Below are 23914 nucleotides of genomic sequence, written 5' to 3' on the forward strand. Positions count from 1 at the left end.
ACACTCACCTTTACTGGCTCCATCCCCGCCTCTTCGACCTGTTTGTTTCCTCTCCACCTATCCTCTCCTCTATCCATCTTCTATCCGCCTCCCACACTCTCCCTATTTATTTCAGAATCCCCTTCCCCTCCCCCTTTTCTGATGAAGGGTCTAGGCCCGAAACATCAGCCTTTCTGCTCCTATGATGCTGCTTGGCCTGCTGTGTTCATCCAGCCCTGCACCTTGCTGTCTTGGATTCTCCAGCATCTGCAGTTCCTACTATCTCCCCGGAACATTACCTGGATCTCTGGATTAACAGTCCAGCGATAATACCACTAGGCCATTGCCTCTCCTATGACATGCTAACACATTGCCACACAGGGCTTGTAAGATTTGGCACGTCGATTATTTTAGGAAAGTGCGATTTTAAAATCAAAATATGTACACTGTTTAGGGAAAAGCATAAAAGAAATTGAGGAAAGAAAAAATATCTGAGCCTTCTTGTCGCTAAATCACAATGAGCAATACCAATTAATGATAGCTAAAATGAAAAGGGAGCAGAGATGCATTTGCAGGATTTTTGAATATCAGATAAAACCTACTGACTGTACTTATACAAGACCTTAGTCAGGCCTCAATTGAAATCCTACTTTTAGTTCTGCGTTCCTTACATGGCGCCTGATATTATTGGTTTGTAAAGGTCACAGAGAAGAACCACCAGACTCAATTCCCAGTTCAGTCCAACATCACTTCAGGGAAGTATAGGCTTGGGACAATCTGATTGGGTTTAAAAGGATAATAATGGGAATGTGTTGTGCTTCAATTCATAATTTGTTCCGGTGAAATAGGTGAGGGAGAAGCAGGAGATGTAATTGTAAGATGCATGAGGCAAAACCTAGGTAATATCTCAGGGGGTAGTTTTTTTCTCAGAGAATAATGGACCCCAGCATCAGGCTGTTGGTCACGCCTTGCATATGAATTCATTGAACTCCTTGAAGTGAGTGTGGGTCCTGTTCTGGATATTGGAGGCATTAATTCTTATAAAATGTTTGGAATACAAGGAATTATGACCGGAGTAACATCCTGCACCAGTTCTGTATTGTTCATGTGAGTCAGCGAGGAGTTTTATAGATACCTTGCCCCCAACTTGCCCTGGGTTTGATTTTAAACCAGATTTATTTTTCCTTCTGTCAGGAGATTGAATAGCTCCTTGATAGGCTGGAGACTACATGCATTGCAAAGATAAAGCATCACAATTGTATAGGAAAGATTATAAAGATCTTTTCCTGTTTGTCATTGCTTGCATGTTCCCATGGTGCTTCAAATAGTGCAGCACAATGTATGTTATATTTGAAGTAAGTAAATTTCTAACTCTGGTTTGCACCCAAACATTTGTAAGAACAAACTTTACAATTTATTGTTTGGGAGGTGTTAAATATCTTTACTCAGTTTAAATATCATATGCAAATACTGCCATGCTGGATACTATATAGTTTTGCATTTCCCTTAAATAACCTTAATTTGCTCAAAGTTTAAGAATAGAAAACAAGTTAAGTTCTATTACATTATAGTTATTTAGGCAATTAGTCACTTTTTAACAAGTAGAATAATTTAAAAGGTGCAGCATACCTGGGACATTGTATACGATTTGTTGGACAGTCTTGAAATACCCTGTTGAAGTACAAAAGCCAAATGAATCAGAAGTATATTTTTTACAGGAAGATGATTGTTGAAATCCAAAATGCAAGATTCTATGATTCTATAAAATAAGGTTCTACAACATAGTAAAGAATAATAATGGACGCTTGCATTTCACACAGAACGGCTGGGCTTGCTTTCTGATTTTAGAAATTGATGTGGTGATCTTCCTTTTTATTATTTCAACAGCTCTTCAACTTTCAAATTAGGTAATTTTTGAAAAAATACAAATTGGGTAAAAATCTGTTCAGGGTTATCACAAATCATTGTTCAGGAATATTACAATCATCTATATCTTGACCTCAATATTAAGTCTTAACCTAATCGTAAGTATATACTTGTTTAGTTATCTAACTGTAATTACCTATACAAAAAAACAGAGTGTGATACTGTCAGCTATTGTCAGTATGTATGCACAACCCAATCCTTCAGTGCAGTAACAAGTGGATTCTTTCATTGGAAAGCCAGAATTTAGTTGATCTCTAAGTTGTATACACTACTAATTCAGTTAGATTTGACCAGCAATTATGGTGATTGATTGAGTGAAATCAAACAACAGGGCAGTTCTATTGTTTGCATGGTCTGCTGCAAGTTTGCTGCTTACTCCATTTTGTTATACTTGGCTCTGTCTCTGTTCCTGAGCATTCATTATGTGGGTGTTGATGTTACTTCAATATCTTCACTGCTTTCCTTTGAAATAATTCCAGCTCCGCAGGTGGATGAAAGGCACTCTAGTTATCTTCTGATCAATCAGCAGTAAACAGTAAAGGTAGCCAGGTAATTATCATGGCATCAATTGCTCAAAGTAACCTGGAATGTTCTTTGCAAAAAACATTTTTGCAAATCTAAGTTAGTGAGCAGCACTGATGCTTTATATTATTTCCTGGTTTGGCACCAGGTTCAGTGTCAATTTCTGTTTGTTGTTGAATTGTGGCAGAAACAAGCTCCTCAAAATAATTCTTTACAATTTCAGAATAAAAAGACAAGTTGAATATTGGATTTTTAACGTTATACTAAATTGTTTTCAATATGTACATTATTATTATACTTCACGTTTAATACTCAAGGTTCTGTACAGGTTCGGTGTCATTGATCACTTTCCTAATAGTAACTAAGGTCTTTTATAATTTTGTTATAATGATATGCGCATCATTGGTGAGGCTAGTATTAGTTACTCGTTCCTACTTGCCCTTGAGAAACTGGTGGTTCAATTCTTGAACTGCTGCAGTCCATGGAGGGCAGTGGACACCCTCAGAGCTGTAAGGAAATGAGCTCAAGGATTTGGATCTAGCGACAGTGAAGGAACAGTGATATAGTTACAAGCCAGGATGGTGACTAACTTGGAGGGCAACTTGCAGCTAATTGTGTTCCAATGCACCTGTTTGCCTCTGTCTTTCTAAATGATCGTTGTCAAGGGTCGGGTAGCTGTTGTCAAAAGGTTGGGTAGCTGGAGTCTTGACGTGTTTTTGCAGTGCATCTTTCAGATATTACACATTGTTAACACTGTGCACTGATGGTGGAGAAACTGATAAGACCATAAGAAATAGGAACAGGTGTACGTCATTTGGCCCCTCAAGCCTGCTCACCACTCAATAGGATCATGGCTGATCTGACATTCCTCACACCCATTTCCCTGCCCTTTCCTCATAACCCTTGATGCCCCTTCTGATCAAGAATCTATCTATCTCAGCCTTAAATATACACAAGGAGTCTAACCCCACAGCTCTCTGTGGTAAGGAGTTCCAAATCAGTTCTAGATCAGTTTCTGGTTAATGTTAACTACTAAGTTTTTTTTGGGGGGTGTCGGAATTCTGCAACGGTACGGCCTTTAAAATGTGAAGGGCAGATGGTTATATTCTTTTGTATTGTAAATGGTCATTGCCTGGCACTTGTGTGGCATGAATGTATTTGCCACTTATTAGGCTAAACCTGATGTTTTTTCCAGGTTTTATTGGATGAACACAGGCTGCTGCAGTATCTGAGTTGCACATGTACTGAACAACACAATGATCAGCAAACATTACTACATCCAAATGTCTTCCTTCCTCCCCTCTTGATATTTATAAAGTACATAAAGGCATTTTGTGGCTGATGGAAGCATAGTGAGAACGGGAATGATTACAGAAATTTGTGGTCTCTTCATGAAGTTTCTTATCCACCGCAATGTCTAATAAAATGTTCAATGTCTCTGAATTCTACCACATCAATCCCCTTGAGAGTGGCATCTATGTCTCTGGGTATAGGTGTAAAAAGTAATAGTTAGTGCACATTATGATTATATAGACCAGAAAAAATTCTGAAGAAGGGTCCAGATCTGAAATGTCAGCTTTCCTGCTCCTCTGATGCTGCTTGGCCTGCTGTGTTCATCCAGCTCTACACCTTGTTATCTCAGAAAAAAGGAAGATATTTGTTTACTTTTCTCACTGTCTTTTTTAAAATCTTTTTGAAAGGTTCCATCTTGAGGCAAACAATATCGTCTTGACACCAGGGACTTCTTGCTCATGCCTCGAAACATATCTAAAACAATAGCTACTTACAAAGCTTCTGCCTGTAAGTTCCACAAGAAGGCTGAGCTTGAAATTTGTTTAATGCACTCTTACACCTCACCACATGTTAAAATATTTGCTACACTTAATAAAGGAACAATACTTAAAAGTATGACCAATATAACTGCTAACAAAATCACCATCCAATATTACAACTTGTTTAGTTAAGAATAATTTGCTAACAAGACTGGGAAGTTTTGAATTAAATGATCTCCAGGTTAAGACAATGAACCAATATATATGTTGCACAGAATTCAAAAATATGAAAAAATTGAAAGTGTGTGTTTGTTTAGAAAGAAGTGTCAAATGTAAATGGATCACATGTGTATTGTTTATTTTGGGAATCACAATTATAATTATTCTTGTTGAAAAAAATTCTGGAAAAATTAAAGGAAAAGAAATATGTATTGATATTAGTGAAAACATCCTTTGCCTGAGGATTCAGTTCTAAAATAATTACTGACCAGCTCTAAAATAAGTTTTGCCTCAGCACAGTCATTCAGGCAGCTTCTCAAAGGAAATCAAAGAAATACAAAGAGAAGTTGACTGTAGTCTATTGTTTAAGAATGTCTCAGCATACTGTTTCTTAAAAGGCATATTGTTAAGGAGGTATACCTAGTATAAACAGGCATGGACTAAATAACCTTGATCATAATCAAAATAACAAAACAATATGAATTGATAGAGGGAAGAAAAAAATCTCATCAAATCCTGTAGAGACAAAGGTAAAGAGACACTTTGGGATGAATGCACCTACCTTCAGAAACAAATCAGAAGGCCATTGGCGGAGGCAAAATGATTCTAGAAATGAGAACAAGATGTAGATGTAAACAGAAAAGTATGAATTGAAGCCCATGGGGTTGTCGGAGCAGTAATTGTGTGGGACTGAAATTGGTCCAGAGGCAGTAAGCAGCGATTAGAATTAAATTATTGTTTTTCAGAGTCAAGGGAAGTTGAAAATGGTGTACCCCAAGGGTCAGTATTAGGAACTCTGTTCTTTTTAATATGTATTAATGATCTGAAGTTGAATATAAGTGGTATAATTTCAAAGTGTGTAGATAACACAAATTGAAGATGTAGTTAATAGTAAGGAAGAGAATTGAAACAAAGGATACAGATGGACAATGGAAATGGAAAGACACTTGATAGATGAAATTTCATGTAGAAAAATAAAGCGGTACACTATGGCCAAGTAGAAGAGTGACAAAGTAAACTAAATGGTACAATTTTATATGGAGTACACTAGACAGACTAGGAGTTCACATACATAAACTATTGAGGTAGCAGAGCAAATTAATAAGAACTTGGAAAAACATGCAGGACTTTATTAATGGAGATCACGACCACAGATGTGGAATAGCCTTTAGTAATGCCACAAATTGCATCTAATGTGACTGCAAATGTCAGCTCTATGGCTTTGCTGGTGTAGACATAATGGAAACGCTGAGAAATGAAGATGGAGACTGAATTACTTTTGCCATTTCTGGTGTGCCATACTTGTATGAATACAAGTGTAGTCCGACTGTCATGAGCAAATTGTGATGTTAAGCAGTGTTAAATTAAGATTTACCATCTGATCTGCCCTTTTGGATTTTGCAGGTTGTATTACCACTCTCTGTTTGAACACTCACGAGGGCTATTTGAAGAAAGTGGCAGGGAACTTTGAGGTGGGGAGTTTCTGACTTCCTTTGCCTGTTGCTGAGTTAGTGGAAATACTGAGCTCGTGTTGTTGGAGGAGTTTGGAAAAAGTGATTTGGAAGATCCTGGTGCTTAATTTTACAAGGAGTGCAGTCCTTGTGAAATTATGTCTCAAAGTACACACAATGACACTATGACAACCGGTAACTGTGAGTGCCAGATTGAATGATGCTTCTTCAATAAACATTTGCTCCTGCTCACGTCTTTCCAGATGAAACTGCTGTTCAAGTGAAATTCATGGGGTAATCAACAACAGCAATACCAAAAGAGAAGATTTAGTAAGGCAGGAGGAGAAGCAAGGGGTCTAGGGGTCACTCCTCTGCAATTTGTACTTCAAGATAAATAGCAGGATGTGAGAACCCACCTAAGAGATGAACATGTTGGTATATATGATGAAATCCTTACTGCTGACTATATATGTTGAGGTCCATTTGATCCATTCACTGCCACCAATCCTTCTTGTTAGTGTTACTGTTAGCTTGCAACTTTGAACCATAGGCTAACTCTTCTCAGGAATAGTCCTTCCTATTCTAATGAATGGAGCTTTTCTCGTGCTGCAGTTAATCCTTTCAGGTACTACTATCTTAAACAATATTTCTGCTCAAGTTATTTTTTTTCTTCTTATTAACTTCTTCATGCAGTTGTTTCAAATAGGTAGATTTGTCATTACCCCATCTCCCCAAAAGCTTCTGACTTTATAAATAGATGATGACTTGTTGGGTTGGAAACCTGCTGCTTGAGGATGAGACACTCAGATGCAGTTTGTTACTATACTGGAAATTGATGCATCTTTGATCTCCTGAGTGCCCTTTGTAGGGATATTCTTTGACAGCAATGTCACTGTCAAAGTTTTGTTTCCCTTGGATAATCTAAGTTTTCTCAAATCGTGTCAGAGAATTGTGTTCCTGTACCAAGTAAACTTCTCCTTTTGACACTGTAACAAGGTAGACTTGATATGATTCTTTTATCCTCAATCAAGTTATTTTGGATAATATCATCATTTAATCAGGTTCAGTCATAGACAGTAAAATTGAGTGTGCTCTTTTGTTGATCTTTCCTATGCAGCTGAACTGACTGCATTATGAGTCTACTATTAACTCCAGGTGGTTGTGATGTCCAGGATATTTGATGATTAGACTTCCAAGATAAATCTACAGCTGGATGGCAACTGAACAATTTCTCCAAATGTGTAAAATCAGTAATATGTCCTAACCCCTCAACTGTAAAGAGTTGTCATACCCCAATGTAATTAAACTCAAGTGGTGAATATTTTCTCTTGCATTTAGTGAAAATTCTTTTGAGACCTATGAAGTGTTCTCGTTGAGTGGAGTTATGTTGATCACTGCTTTTTGTGGTTGATTGAGGTTCTACAACATCCTGTAGAATTTTAAGAGCGAAGTATACTTTTCTGCTCAGAAATGAGAAATGTTGGTTTTTGATGGCATATACCTGCACCACATAGTATTGGTCTGTGTATTTCCTGAGGACTCACGGCATTACTTTGATTTTAAGCAGTGTGCTGCTTGCATCATGTCAGAAGGTTATAGTTTCATCCTCTTTCACTGATTTCAGATAATACAGTATTACCCATGCCAGTGTCAAATTTGGTATTAGTTAGATTATCATGAACCTATACGATCTCTGTCATATCTGGTTAATAGAGTTATCTATTACCTGGAGGAATAGTTGAGTTGCATCTTCCAAAGGTGGTCCATCATCATAGAAAGATACATGATCAAAAGAAGTTATGTTTTGGTGATCTGGAACCTCTTGCAAGTTCACTTGTTGGAGCATGTTAACCTCTTTGTGCAAGTAAGCATTATTAGTTCAGTGGTTCAAAGGTTTTTTTTCATTTTTGCACCTTATCTGGAAATGCTTGCTGACTAAATAAAGTGCTTAAGATTTTATTTAGCTTCTCAATCTAGAATTTTTCCTTAAATGTAAGAATTTTCACCTTCCTGCCATGGATTGTACTCACTTCAAGTATCCAATATTGACAGTTTTATCCTTGGTTTTTGACCATGTTTTTCCCCTAGTAACTGTGATAAGACTGTTGTCTATGCAAGCTTTCTAGCCGTTTTGAGCTTGGATTGGTACTGTTATCATTTCTCCAGCCTTTTTAATCGCTGGCTGCTGTATTCTCAGAAGCTGACAGGTTTTGTGTGTTTTTATGCTGCTGGGATACCACTTCTTTTCTTTTTTCTTCTCGTGGATGACTGTGATTTTTTTTGTAGAAGTAAAGATTTCTTCAAAAGCTCACTGCTGCTAGAAGTTTTTTATGAGACAGTGGGCCCACCTTCTGCTACTATCATGGTATATATTACAAAATCAGCACCATTGTAAGGATGGTGTATGTTAAAACACAGAACGTAGAACAATACAGCATAGGAACAGGCCCTTCGGCCCACCATGTCTATGCTGACCATGATGCCATTCTAAACTATTCCCATCAGCCTTTACAGTGGACAATATCCGTCTATTCCCTGCCTATTCATGTGCCTTTCTAAATGCCTCTTAAACTTTGCTAACATGTCTGCTTCTACCAGCTCCCTTGGCAACGCTTTCCAGGTACCTAACACCCTCTGTGTAATAAATGTTCCTCGCACCTCTCTCTTAAACTTTTCTCCTCTCACCTGAAATCTCTGCCCCCAGTATTTGACATTTCCACCCTGGGAAAATGACTCTGACTATCCACCCTATATATGCCTCTCATAATTTTAAATATTCAATCAGATCATCTCTCAGCCTCCGATGCTCTAGTGAAAACAATCAAGGTTTGTCCAACCTTTCCTTTATAGCTAATACACTCCAATCCAGGTGACATTCTGGTACACCTCTTTCGCACCATATCCAAAGACTCCACATCCTCCCTATAATGTGCGAACCAGAACTGTACACAATACACCAAACATGGTCTAACCAAAGTTTTACACAACTGCAATACGACTTGCAAACATTCCTACTCAATGCCCTGACCAATGAAGTCAAACTTGCCGTATACCCTCTTTACCACCTTATCCATTGTGTTGCCACTTGCAGGAAGGTATGGACTTGCAGCCCAAGATCTTTCTGTATATCAATGCTCCGAAGGGTCCTGCCATTTACTGTTTACTGTCCTCTTGCATTTGATCTCCCAAAATGTATCACCTCACACTTGTCCATTTCTCCACCTAACTTTCCAACTGATCTATATCATGCTTTATCCTTTGTTAACCTTCCTCACTATTCACAATTTTCATGTCGGTTGCAAACTTACTAATCAGATCACCTACATTTTCATCTAAGTCATTTACATATATTACAAATAATTGAGGTCCCTTACAGAACATCACTGGTCAGAGACCTCTAGTCAGAAAAAACACCCCTCCACAACTTTCTTGTGTCTTCAATGTCCAAGCCAATTTTGTGTCCAGTTTGCTAACTTACCATGGATCCCATGTTATTTAATCTACTAGACCAACCTATCATGAGGGACCTTGTCAAATGTTGTGATCTTGTTCAGCAGATCTATCTGAAAGGCCTTGGGTAAATTCACTGCCACCAATCATTCTTACTGTTTTGAGTCTAAATTATTGATACTACATGAGGAAGGATGTCCACACAGTCTTTGACAGAACCTGGATTTGGTATTAATAAACAGAATAGGTTTATTACATTGTGCTTAATAGCTAGTTGCAGCAAATCTGAGTTACTTGATAATCTCTTGATAATCTCATACATCAGGCTGTATGTCAGATTAACTACACATCACAATTAGTTGTAACTTAAAAACCACTGGTTAACTCCTACCAGAGTATATTCTTTATATCCCGATGGGCAAAGCTGATTTCTGATATCAGTCAATCTTTTTCAGATACTAACTGCCTTATACAACAAATACAATCATCCTGAATATTCTCAATGATGCTGGATATAATGGTATTAGATGATGATGGTCCGAATTGATGGAACACAGATTAGTGGACCGCAGTGAGAGTCTATATTCCTTTTTATATGATGTTCCAATTCAGCACTGTCTTGTCCTAGGAGTTGGGTCACCCTGCCATTGCTCTGCTGCTGTCTGCTATCACGTGTGATATTCTTCTGTGAGACAGAGGGAAGAATGCCAGGGAGTGTGCTGCAAAGTTGTGGGATGGTATACCAGTCATAACAGTAACAAGAAGTACATGGATGCTGTGGGAGGTTGGTGTGAAGCTGGAAACAGTGGTATCCATGTGTGAGATGGAATAACTGGAAATTATGCATGAGTTCTGATTGTTTGGATTACTGATCAGTGAGTAATGGGATTATGGCACATTAAATAGTGTTAGAAGTGCAGTTAGCCTACTTGTTTTAAATGTCTAGACATGATGCTACTGTCATCATGCTGTGAGGCAGACTTGATGTACGAGGTATTTCTTTAATGACCATCAGTTTTATTTGTTTGTGCTTTGTTATTTGACCAAATGGGTATCACAGTTTTCCTTTCCCAGGTGATGTCCTTTCACATATAATAATGAGGACCCCAAACTGATTTTTCAGCTTATGAATGCTGAGGTCAATGGTGATATGCACACTGAGATCAATTACTGAACACAGATAGCTAGAAATTGGCTAACTTATAGACAAGATAGAGAGTCGGGATACTGGGTTGGGGGGTGGGAGCATTTTCAGGATGGCACCCTGCAACTATTGCAGTGCCATAAGTATTCACAAAATATATTAGTGACTAGTGAGGGGAGTGAAAGTATTGTCCCCAAACTTGCAGATGACACAAAAATAGATCAATGGTGATGATGGCAGAAGGAGTCTACAGAGGGATATAAACAGGTGAAGTGATTGGTTAAAGACATGACAGATAGAGTATAATATGGAATATGGAAGATTATGCACTTTGACAGGAAGAGTAGACGAGCTGAATATTTATATAGAATTACATAGAATCCCTACAGTGTGGAAACAGGCCCTTCGGCCCAACAAGTCCACACCGACCCTTGGAGCATCCCACCCAGACCCATCCCCTTATAACCTCCCTAAGCTACACATCCCTGAACACTAAGGGCCATTTAGCATGGCCAATCCACCTAGCCTGCACATCTTTGGACTGTGGGAGGAAACCAGAGTACCTGGAGGAAACCCATGCAGACACGGGGAGAATGTGCAAACTCCACACAGACAGTCGCCCGAGGGTGGAATTGAACCTGGGTCCCTGGCGCTGTCAGGCAGCAGTGCTAATCACTGAGCCACCATATATAAAAACACTATAAAAAAATTATTCAAATGGAGAAAGATTACAGAAAGCTGCATCACAGAGGGATTTAGGGATCCTCATGCCTAAATCACAAAAGGTTAGCATATAAATTCAGCAGGTAATTGGAAAGTTACTCTTTACTTTCAAGGGAATGCAGTATAAAAATAGGCAGGTCTTGCTAAAACTATGCAACACATTCATCAGACCACGCTCAGAATTGTGAGAACAGTTTGGACACCTTATCTAAGGGAAGACACACAAGTATTGGAGGCAATCCTGAGAAGGCTCACTAGGCTGATTCTGAGTATAGAGGGATTTTCTTATGATGAGAGGTTGAGTAGGCTGAGTTTGTACTTATTGTAGTTTTGAAGAATGAGAGGTGACCTTACTGGAACATATAAGATTCTTAGGGAGCTTGACATGGTAGATGTGTAGGTGCAGACAGTTTGTTTCCCCTTGTGGGAGAGTCAAGGCCAGTGGGCATGATCTGATAGTCATTTGGTTCTCTATTTATGGACAAAGATGAGGAGGCTAGTAAATCTATTGAATTCTTTACCACAGAGGGCTATAGAGGTTGGGTCGTTAAATATATTGAAAGCCAAGATAGATTTTTAATCAGTGAGGAATTAAGGTTATGGGAAAAAGGCATGATCTTATTGAATGGTGGAGTAGACTCATTACACAAAATAGTCTACTTCTTTTCTTATGTCTTATGGTCTTATTCCACTGTATCAGGAAATAAATTTGTCGTAATTTCTAATATTGCCTGATGCTTCTTTTGTTTTTTTTGTGTCCTCTGTTTCTTTGGTCAAAGTCAACTGGATAGCTCAACAAAAGATTCATTGCTCACATAAACTAACTCTCTTTCCTGCATGCTATCAATGAAATACTTCACAATTACTATGTATGGAGCTTCTCAGAGCAACTGAGGATAATGCTTTCTTGGTGATTTCAAAGCAAATGCAACTTCTGCAAAGATGTATCATAAAACACATTGTAAATTCAATTTACACTAGGTATCCCTGGAAAACCCTCACTCCATTCATAGCACTGTCATGATAGTTGTCCAAGAGAAACACGGCTGAATTTTTTTAATTTTGACCTCTTTAGAAAGGCATACCACAAGTTCCAAAATCTGCATTGCAGTAAGTCCAACAATACTGTGCAAAGGATCTTAAATTTATTGAGCAGTGTCAACACTTTTGGAGTACTGCATACAATTCTAGTTGCCATGCTTTTGAAAGGATGTTATTAAATTGGAAAGGGTGCAAAAAAGGATTTACAGGGATGTCACTGAGAACGGAAGGTTTGAGTTATAAGGTGAGGCTGGATAGGCTGGAACCTTTTTCCCTGGAGGAGGCTGAAGGGTGACCTTATAGAGGTTTATAAAATCATGAGGGGCAAAGATAAGGTGAATAGCCAAGATCTTTTCCCCAGGGTAGGGGAGTCCAAAACTAGAGGGCATAGGTTTAAGGTGAGAGAGGAATGATTTAAAAGGGATCTGAAGGGTAATTTTTTTCACAAAGAGGGTGGTACATTAATGGAATGAACTGCCAGAGGAAGTGGTAGAGGCGAATACAATTACACCATTTAAAAGACATTTGAACAGGTATGTGAAAGGAAACGTTTAGAGGGATTGACACCAAATGCAGGAAAATGGGACTGGTTCAGTTTAGGAAACCTGGTCAGCATGAATGAGTTGGGCTGAAGGACATGTTTGGTGCTATATGACTCCAGGTCTGTACAACACCTTACACATTTTACACAATTTTAGAAAATTCTCATTTTCTCTCAATAAAACTGATCCCTGAATCTGTTATGTTCTCCTCTGTGGTTACATTGGTGATTAGACTCAGCTTGTACAGCTCCTAAATGGAAGATACAAAGGCTTCTTCCAAGCTGAGCTGACAACTGCACATTTTAATGGAATGTTAAGGGCTTCCTGCTTAAAGAGTTATCCTTCCAAACTTTCCATGGATATCTGAGTGCAGCATGGCAAAACTCCTCAAGAATGTTGTAGTTCTGGGTTCAACCTCTTTACACCTGAGGATTTAATATAACATGGGAAGAAATAAAATCCTTTAAAACAATGTAAGTATTTTTTTCTTTCATGTTAGTGTTGCTGCTGTCATTCCAGTACTGGTCCCTAAACCCAGCTTTCCTGCTGCATGAACCCCATTCACCTCAAACCAGTTTCCCTCTTTTCCAAAACACTTCCCTCCCTCACCATTAATTCTACCACATCATGCAGTCATGGCTCTCTATGTCGATTTCAGTCAAACAGCTACTAACTGACCATCTCCAGTACTTTTATAACTAGTAAAGTGACCCATTGTCCTTTCATTTTGTTGTGCGTAGACTGTTTATGGCAGTGCATTGTCTGCTGTAGATTCTGCTGTGACATTCCGCTGGAACACTGTGGCTGTGCACAGCTGAGTAGGAAATATGTGTGTGTTGGTAATGTGTCAATCATAATTGTTTCCTAATGTTAATATATTTCACTCTTCCTTCTCTCTGAATACAGCAACTCATCATTTAATCCCAAGAGCTTCTTTCCTCATTTCAGCTTCTGACTTGGCACTTCTTCTTCATTTGATTTATAGTTGTGAGAGCATCATTAATAAAAATAGAGCCAAAAATATTACAATCTGAACTAGAATTAATGGAAGGAGGAACTCTGGAAAATGACAATCATTAGAGAAGTGGTACTCAGTGCCCTGATAGACTTCATTCTAGGACCTTAAAAGAAAGTGGTTAGTGATATAATTGACTCATTCATTTAATTTTCAAAAACTCCCTTGATTCAGGGATGGTCCCATTAGATTGGAGGATAGGAAATGTGACTCTTTTATTGAAAAAGGAGGGAGACAGAAAGCAGGGATGTACAGGCCAATTCTACCAGTGACATTACCTCTATGCCAGCGTCTCGTGCTACGTGCAGGACTTAAGAACGGAATGACTTACAATTGTTAGTGTTGATATATGAAACTTGAACCGGGGAGTCATCCTGGATGCCTGCATGGGAATGTTTCCAGGATTCATGTTCTGCTTTGAGCACCAGCCTGATCGTTTCATGGTTTTCCTGTAGCCTCAAGAGAATTTGAGAGTGAGGCTTGAAAGTAGAATTAGTCTGAGGATGGGGATTACAATAACCAAAGCAGCATAATGTTAGATAATGCCCAGGAAAGTGTCAAATATGTACACTGGGATATGGCAAGTGGAGGTGGAGAACTCAAGTCTCAAACTTTTTTTGGCAAAAGGCATGCAGAGTAACATTGTGCAGGAAATTGTAGCTTTATAGCATTAGTTTACAGGAGGAAATTCCCTGAAGCTGTAATCACAAGTTGAAAATCAGTATACTGTCTTAAAATTTTGCAGTTAATTTGAACAGGTCTAAATTTCCATGGCCTCTATAATGTCAGTAGAAATATAATAAGTAACATCACTGTACTTACATCACTTTCATGACCCTCTCTGAGGTTATAAGTGAGATTATGATGAATGTCCTCCTTGAATTTATGAGAATATTCTGGATAGAGCTCCAGCACCTCATAGAGACCTTTCAGATTGATACATTGCAGGTCGCAGTAGGTTAGAGCTTTAACATCTGAGTTGGTTTTGATAACTTGGTCTTTATTTGCAAGATTTGCACCAATTAGGTCACCTTTACCTGAAAGACAATAAGCAATACAGATCTGCAAAAGATTTTACAGAAGCTGGAGAACTAAGTTCAAACATATTGCATCAGTATGAAACATTGGGTCTTATGGAAATTACTGCAATGCAAAGACAAACCAAGAAATAAGACTGCATTTGCTGCCTGTAGCTGTACCTGGAATTCATCTTTGATCTAGTTCCCAACCTTTAAGAGTTATATGGATCACCAAGGCTTCCTATTGAGTGTTATGATGATAGCCCAGAGTTTAAAAGAAAAGTTGTGGGTGTTTGAAATTTCAGACAGGTGATCTTTGAGTTTTTTTGTGTGATCTTGGAGGGATCTCTCGAGGTGAGGCTGGTTGAGCATTTTTTTAAATATTAAAAGGTATTAGCTTTCTTTTTGTTTGGAATGCTGAATCATTGTGCTTTTTCTAAACTAAAATCAGAGATTGAAAAAGCTTTTGGGCAGTTCATAGAAGACCTGGATGGGATCAAATCTCTTGGAGAAAGGAATCAATTCAGAACAGTTAGGAAATATGTTAACTTGTGTGATGGTATTAGTTTGAGAATTCCAGAAGTGTTTAGTTAAAACCCTGAAGAGATTATTTGAAGCTATGAAGGTTTAAGATCAGTTGTATGAAAGATCAAGGAAGAGATCATCAAGCTCTCAGGACTGGGAATTGGAAGAAACAGTTAAGTAAAACATATAGTTATGATCAAGAAGGGAACTCTGTCTGGTGTTTGAGTGATGGTGTTAGAATAGATTAGATTGTATTTGCCATGTGTTTTGAAATCTTTCAAATTGCATTATCTGTAAATACCTTGGCTTGTTCTATTTTATATTCATTTCTTTTGTGTAATAAACTTGTTTTATTGTTAAAACCAAATCTGCAGCATTGCACTTATGTTTCAGTGATAAAATAAACGAAAATATCCATCAACCTAGAGTTCAGACTGAAATCTGGCTTGTCCAGTAGTAATTGGATGTGAGAGATTGTGCTCTACTTCAATACTTAGTTCCCACCTTACTGATCTATTGTAGCCTCTGGTGAACATCCAAATAAGTTTACAGTGGAGAAAAGGCAGTCAGTGTTAGCATAGGAAGCACTGTAGTAGAAAGAATTAGGTTCAGAAAATGATAAATGGCCATGCAATAAATATGCTGGCAACAACCTGTGGAAATTGAAACTCCTTTTGCTGTGGCAGGGACTTGTAGCTTCATGCTAATGAAAAATAACATGGAAGGATTCAGAGCCGCTTCTTTGGTGATTTTATTGTAAAGGAGGATCAGGAAGAAAAGCTTGAACTGGGGAGTCATCTTGGATGCCTGCCTGCATGATGAGAATGTTTCCAGGATGAATGTTCTGATTTGAGCAGCAGCCTGATTGCTTCATGGTTTTCCTGCAGCCTCAGCTTCCACTTTTCTGAAATTTTATACCTCCTCATCCCATTTCTTTGTTAACCAACCAAACAGGTGCCCTATCAATGGAGAGGTAATAAAGAGAACACAATGCATAACTATCATTTTCATACTTCCCCAGAGATACCTTTAGAACAATCCAGGGATCAGAACCTGTGCTTCACAACTCCAATGGTTTCCTCCTTAATCAAACTATTGGAAAGAAGGCATTCATTACATCACTGCACTGCATCAAGAGATGGAGCCTGCAATGGCACTGCAAAACTGTAACAACAGAACGTAAAAATAGTTCCTTTAACCTAACCTTCAATTCTTGACCTTCTTTGCACAAGGTGGAATAATGAGCCGTCTGGAGATGAAGGAATTGTATGAGCTACCTGCTACTTGCACTTACTTCCTGATGTTTTTACTGTTGACTACACCTAAGCTGCACACTAATGGATTAGTGCACTTTTAATTCAAATAACTGGATTTATTTTTAAAGAGGTGCCAGGCATCAATAATATTCTGTACCTTGAATAAGCTAGTGAGTGAATTGAAGCTAAGTGCACGTCCCTGTTGCAGTCCGATTTTCTTGAAAAACACAATATATTAATTTTCCATGGCAAAGGAATCCTGATCTGTTTGCTGTAAGAAGCACTGCCAGGTGACTTATACAATATATAACTCGGTGGCTCCATGTGACTCTTTAATATCAAAGAAATTGAATGTTGCAAAAATCTTCACTGTCACAGGCAATGCCGGAGAGGCTTAAGTCATGTTCTCAGGTTTTCTTTCTGCAGGTAGCACAAAATTCTACAGCAGAAAGTCTTTGCTAAATCTGAACCTGCAGTTGCTTTATATAAGAAATTAAGGACCAAGGGCAGGAGAAGGCAATTCAGCCCCTTGAGCCTGCTCTGCCAATGAATATGATCATGGCTGATCTCATCTTGGCCTCAACTCCACTTTCCTACCTGGTCTCCATAACGCTTCAACCCATTACTACTTAAAAACCAGTTTATCCCCTTAAATTTACTAAATGTCCCAGGATTCTTCGTATTCTCAGGCAGTGAATTCCACAGATTCACGATCCTTTTGAGAGAAGTAATTTCTCCTCCTCTCTGTTTTAAATCTGATAGCCCTTATCCTAAAAGTATGGCCTGTCATTTTAGATTGCCCTACATGAGGAAACATCCTTTCTACATCTACTTTTTCAATCCCCTTCAGCATCCTACAAACCTGAATTAGACCTCCTCTCATTCTCTACACACCAGACAGTAGGGGACAAAACCACTCAATCTCTCTTCATAATGCAAACATCTTGTCTCTGAATCAATCTAGAGAACCTCCTCTGAAGTGCCTCCAATGCAACTACATCCCTCCTCAAGCAAGGGGACCAAAATTATATGCAATACTCTCAGTGCAGTCTTACTAGGGCCAGAAATGTTCATCAGGATTTGGAACACTTCTCATTCCTCGCTTTGTTGCAGACTTACATTGTTTGCAATCACAGTCGTCTTCTGTTCCTTTTCCTGATTCAGGTATCACAACTATAAAGAGATCCTGAAGAGATGCCCCAACAGGCAGCTTTGACACTTCTCCTTACTGAGACCAAAACTAGAATAGCAAAGTCATTGAATCTTTCATGTAATTCCATCTTCCATACCTCAGAATTCTTACTGACTCAGAAGTCCCTGTTTTCAGCTGAATGACACTTTTTGCAGGAACATGTAATCCATGTTCTTTGACAGATGCAATGAGTATGGACACACACACACACGCTCACACACTCACACTCACACACACACACGCAGATGAGGGTAGGAATTTCGTGCAGTGCAATGGGAGCAGTGATCTGTTGTTTTCCACCCATCCTGCAGACAATGTCCACACCACTGGGAAGAATGGTGGTGATGAAGATGGAGAAAGGGGTGGGGCAGTAACACATCCCTGCTTGACCCTGTCTTAACCTCAAGGGATTCTGTCATATTACTATCAGAGAGGATCGTCACTGACATCTTATTGTGAAAGAGACAGAGGATGTTGATGAATTCACTGGAGAGCCAGCCTTTGATAGGGTATTCCATAGCGCTTCCTGATTGACTGAGTTAAAAGCATTTGTTAGATTGATGAAGGCCATATAGAGTGGTTGCTGTTGTATGTGACATTTCTCTGGACCAAATTATTCTATACACAGACCACTCAATATATTATAATTGGAACTTTTCGACTGATGTTAGTCCAAATGAATAATGGTTATCAGACTTTCAACCGTATATTAGCAACTGGCTGATTTTAAACATGCATGTTTTAAATGATTAAGACCGAGTTTCTAATTAATAGAAGACTCTACTCAGTGAGACATAAATATTATAGGTATAACCGAGTGCTCTAGTTGGCAGCGGTGTACAATGCTCCGGCCGCAGCTCCTCTGCTCTGCCTGTTCTTTTACTTTGTTCTTTCTTTCTGTATCTCTTTTCTGCAGTTTTATTTCTTCCAAACTTTTAACTTCTTAAAATTACCCAGAGGGAATGGAGGAGGCGACTCCCAGATGGGAAGCCATCACTGGCGAATCTGAGACCAGTCCAGTGCAGGAGGCAAGTCCTGGAGGCAAGTCTCAGACCAGAGGGCATTGCGGGGAGGTGTGTCCCAGACTGAAAGTCGCAGTGGGGGTGGTGAGTCCCAGGAGGCGAGTCCCAGACTGAAGGGCATTGCGAGGAGGTGTGTCCCAGGCCGGAGGGCATTGCGGGGAGGTGAGTCCCAGACCGGAGGGCATTGTGGGGTGGTGAGTCCCAGACCGGAGGGCATTGTGGGGAGGCGAGTCCCAGACCAGGGGGCATTGTGGGGAGGTGAGTCCCAGACCGGACGGCATTGTGGGGGAGGTGAGTCCCAGACCGGAGGCCAGTGCGGGGGAGGTGAGTCCCAGACCGGAGGGCATTGCAGGGGAGGCGAGTCCCGGACTGAAAGCTGCCGTAGGGGAGTTGTGTCCCAGGCCGGAGGCTGGCATAGGGCAACTAAGGCCTTTGCGGAATGGAAGCAATGTCTCAAGTTTTGAAACCTGATGTGGTCTGGAGACTAGATGCTGGCACAGACTTGGTGAAAAGGACTATAATTTGAGTACTTTTTAAAAACCTTTTCTTCTGATGTTAGTCTTGTCAAGTAACTAAAGTACTTATTAAAAACTTTCTATTCCTGTTATTCTATTCCTATTATTCTTTCAATGCTGTAACAAATACTTAAGTATCTATACCTCGGTATCCTGTACCTGAGATGGCACGATAAGCAGCAACATTGCAAAATTTTCTCTGCGCTCATTCGAGGGCACGTGATAATAAAGCTAATTCAATTCAATTATTTGGAACATTAATGCTATGATAGGGTTTTTGAACCTATTAGAATTGGGGCAGCCATTTCAGACTGAGATGAAGAAGAATGTCTTCACTGAATGCATGGTGAATCTTTGTTATTTGCGGAGATTGAGTCATTTAGTATTTTTGTGACAGAGATTGATAGATTTCTGCATATTAGGAATGTCATAGAATATTAAAATAGTGCAGGAAAAGCCAAGTGCAGCCAAGTGATGAGTGGCCTCCTCGCACACATTAACATTCCTAGTATTAAATCGCCTTACCTCATTGATATGCAATCTCCCATTCTCCCACCTATTGGATAGAAACAGGATAGTATTGACTTCCAACATGAAAGTCAGGGCAGTAATCTGTCAACTCCAGCTCCTCTAGACCCCCCCCCCATTAGTCACGGGGACATTCCATGGGTAGTGACTGCACACATCTCCCCATTCAGCAGGACTTTCAGGTCCTTGTTAACACAGCGAAGTGCCTGTTACTGTCTGTCTAAACTGAGTAAGGCAAATAATATAAACCGCATAGGGCTGTGACGGTCAATACTTGACCAGCTTGATGGCTGACGCAGATGATGCAGATTCCAGGAAGTCCAAGCAATGGCTTGTACTTTAGCCTGTGGTGAATGGGAGCGTACAATAAGGAGGGGCATTGTGCATAATTAGTGGAAGATTTGGAAAAATAGTGTGAGAAAATTCACTCGAACTCACAGAAAGAAGTCCTCCATGGAACTCGGCAAAAATCACACTTAACCAATTTCTGCTAAGATTCTGTTATTATGTTCTAACTGGTACCTACCAATACTTTGCTTGAGTCATCCTAAATTTAGTATATTTTAAAAAATTAATTCTTGTGATGTAAGGGGCTCTAATAATTTATTGCTCAGCCCTAGTTATACTGAGAAGGTGATGGCAGATCTCCATTCTGAAAATGTTTTTGACACATTCATCATAGAATCCCTACAATGTGAAAATAGGCCATTTGGCCCATTGAGTCCACACTGACCCTCTGAAGACCATCCCTCCCAGACCCAGCCCCCTACCCTATCCCTGTAACCCCACATTAACTTTGGCTAACCCATCTAGCTTGCACATCCCTAGACAATTTAGCATGGCCAATCCACCTAACCTGCACACCTTTGGACTGTGGGAGGAAACTAGAGCACCCAACGGAAACCCATGATGCAGACACAGGGACAATGTGCAAACTCCACACAGATAGTAACCTAAGGCTGGAATCAAACCCAAGTCCCTGGCACTGTGAGATAGAAGTGCTAACTACTGAGCCACCATACAACAACCATACACATCAGGAGACAACTAAGAGTCAGCTATGTTGGTGTGCAAAGTTCCATACAGGATACAACTAGTAATGATTGGAGGTCTCTTTTTATGTAAACTTGGTGAATTATTTTTGGTTTTACGAGAATTTCGTTGTCACTTTCACTGTTATCAGATATGTTTGAATTTCCAGATTTTCATTTAAATGAAATCAAAATTATTAACATCTGTGATTTAAGCCAACATTTTGTCTGTGTCACCTGAGGATGATGCACTTACTTTGTATCCTTTGGATTACAATTTCAATAACATAACTGTGACACTGGGACATTCATTTACATTGTTACTGAATTAAAATGGCGGGGTATGAAACAGAAAGGGAGGGAGTGTAAATTAATTCTTAATACTGAATTGTTCAGTCTGCCTAGTTATATGGAATCACATTTTACAGCACTACATATTTTCATCATCGGAATAATAGAGATGAAATTGTGATAGTTCAAATATCTGAAATGGTCCCATCATCTGATTGGTATGATGAATTGAACGGGAAATGAAAATCCAATTTAATGTCACATTGAACAATAATTGTCTCCATCCTAGATTCAACCTACTGCAGCATTAGCAATTACTTTAGAATTACATTAACTATACAGAATCTAAAATAGGGACCTGGAATAATTCAACATGGGTCAAGGAGAATACATATTCATTAAACATCTTCACAGCCTGTGATATGTGACAGAAATTGCTGGAAATACTCAGCAGGTCAGGCAGCATCCATGGTGAGAACAGATGTCACTTAAATTGCTGAGTGTTAACAGCATTCTTTTACATTTCAGATCGCACTTACAGTATTTTGCCTTCATGACTTAGTTTTACATATCGCAAATACATATGTTGTTTATCAGTCCAGTTAGATTCCAAACAAAATAAGAATGAACTCAAAGGAATAGAGGGCCATTTGAAAAACAGAACCCTTTGTAGTCCAGTGCTTTCTAACTGACCAAGGACCAAATTTGAAGATTAATTCCAGCAAAAGTACAATAGGAAAGAAACCAACAAGCCATTCGATTTTGACATAGCCAAAGGTACACTCAGCCAGTTCAGCCTACAAATTCCTTAACACTAATAACTGGGGACCTGTGCAACAATTGGGAGAATGGTCCCACAGACTAGTCAAGCAACAACCTAAGCCAGTTATATTCACAGAATCATAATATCAGGCAATGTCCCAGACTCCTCCCTCACCATCCCCAAACATATCTGTCCCACTTACAAGGCAGATCCAAAATGCTGTCAAATGGTATACAATGAGAGGGCATGATCCTATCAGAGCTCAACATGGATCTCATGGGTTCTCATTAAAAATGGTCAAATTTGGCATGGAAATTGCTAGTTGATTATAACCCATTGTCCTCCCAGCTGATGAATCCATACTCCTTCATGTTGAACAGCATTTCGAAGCAGCACCAAGGGCAACAAAAGCACAGAATGTCCTTTGCTTGGGGAAACACAATGTTTACCACCACAAGTAGCTTGCTAACACCATTATCACCATGAATGAATCCTGTAGGATATAGCCACCTGAAGAGTCGCCTTTCAGGCAATTCGATTCATTGCATGTGAGTATAATGGATACAGCAAAAGCTCTGGCAATATCCTGACAGGAGTGCTGAAGTCCTGTGCTCCAGAAATAACTCATGGCTCTTACATAAGCATTCCAGAACAGCTGAAATGCTGGAAATTGGGCAAATCCCACAGTACATTCATGCCACAAAAATAAAACCGACAAATCCAATCCTGCATGGCATTTCCAACATTCTCTGTCTTCATCTCAGAATTTCAGTACTTGCAGCATTTTGCTTTTGTATCAATGTGTGCAAGTCACTGTGGGATCTGAATTCACCCCCCTCTCTTTTTTTTTCCTATTTGCTTATGGGATGTTAGATGGGATGGCCAGGCCTGAATTTATTGCCATTCTGAACAATGCTGCAGAATGTGAGCTGCTTTTTTGAACTGTTACAGTCTTTGGGGTGTTGGAACCCCCACAGTGCTGTTAGAACTTTGACCTAGTGACAATGAAAGATGATAATATAGTAGGTCAAGAAGGTGTGAGGGGTTGATGGGAACTTGCAGCTGGGGGTGGTGTTTCCATGCAGCTACTGCCCTTGTCCTTCTAAATGGTAGAAACTGTAAGGAACCTTGGTAGTAGCTGCAGTACACCTTGTGGATAGTACACATTGCCTTGGGGAGGCGATGGCCTAGTGGTATTATCGCTGGACTATTAATCTAGAGACCCAGACAGTGTTCTGGGGACCCAAATTTGAATCCCGCCATGGCAGATGGTGGGATTTGAATTAAATAAAATATCTGGATTTAAGAATCTAATGATGACCGTGAATCCATTGTCAATTGTCGGAAAAACCATCTGGTTCATTGATGTCCTTTAGGGAAGGAAACTGCCATCCTTACCAGGTCTGGCATACATATTCCTCCAGACCTGCAGCAATGTGGTTGACTCTAAAGTGCCCACTGGGCAATTAGGGATGGGCAATAAATGCTGCCTAGTCAGCAATGCCCTCATATTGTGAATGAATAAAGAAAAGATAAAAAAAACAGAGGCCATGCTGTCTTGGTGGTGAAGGGAGTGAATGTTGAAGGTAGGGATTAGTGTGTTAATCAATGCGGTTGCTTTGTGCTGGATGGTGTCAAGCTTCTTGAGTGTTGTAGCAGGTCCTTTCATAGGTTCAATGTTCTTAATCACTGTGAACGTCCACTCAGAGTAGCTGGACATGCATAGAGCTCATTTGTCAAATACAGGGACGATGATAGAAAAACTGCATGCGTTGTTTTGCAAGACACGGACTCCCAGAAGTGTTGGTCACAGTTAACGGGCCATCATTTACCAGCAGGGAGTTTGAGTATTTCCTAAGGTTGAATGATATTTGTCATATAAGAACAGCTCTCTACCCTCTATCATCCAATGGTGTGGCAGAAAGAGCAGTCTAAACTTTAAGATAACAAGGTGTAGAGCTGGATGAACACAGCAGGCCAAGCAACAT

At 39.6% G+C, this 23914-nt stretch overlaps 1 protein-coding gene across 1 annotated transcript in view; it reads right to left on the reverse strand.

The window, feature by feature from the left end:
* kcnh8 (potassium voltage-gated channel, subfamily H (eag-related), member 8) overlaps positions 1-23914 on the reverse strand; it is a 385185-nt gene that overhangs the window by 41829 nt on the left and 319442 nt on the right. Inside the window, exons 11-12 of the mRNA XM_048612148.1 lie at positions 14607-14821; positions 1609-1650 (exon numbers count right to left, since the gene is read on the reverse strand). Coding sequence (XP_048468105.1) covers positions 1609-1650; positions 14607-14821 — 257 coding nt within the window. The remainder of the gene's footprint in view (positions 1-1608; positions 1651-14606; positions 14822-23914) is intronic.

Source organism: Rhincodon typus, chromosome 2, assembly GCF_021869965.1.
Source record: "Rhincodon typus isolate 14 chromosome 2, sRhiTyp1.1, whole genome shotgun sequence".
NCBI classification, from domain to species: Eukaryota; Metazoa; Chordata; class Chondrichthyes; order Orectolobiformes; family Rhincodontidae; genus Rhincodon; species Rhincodon typus.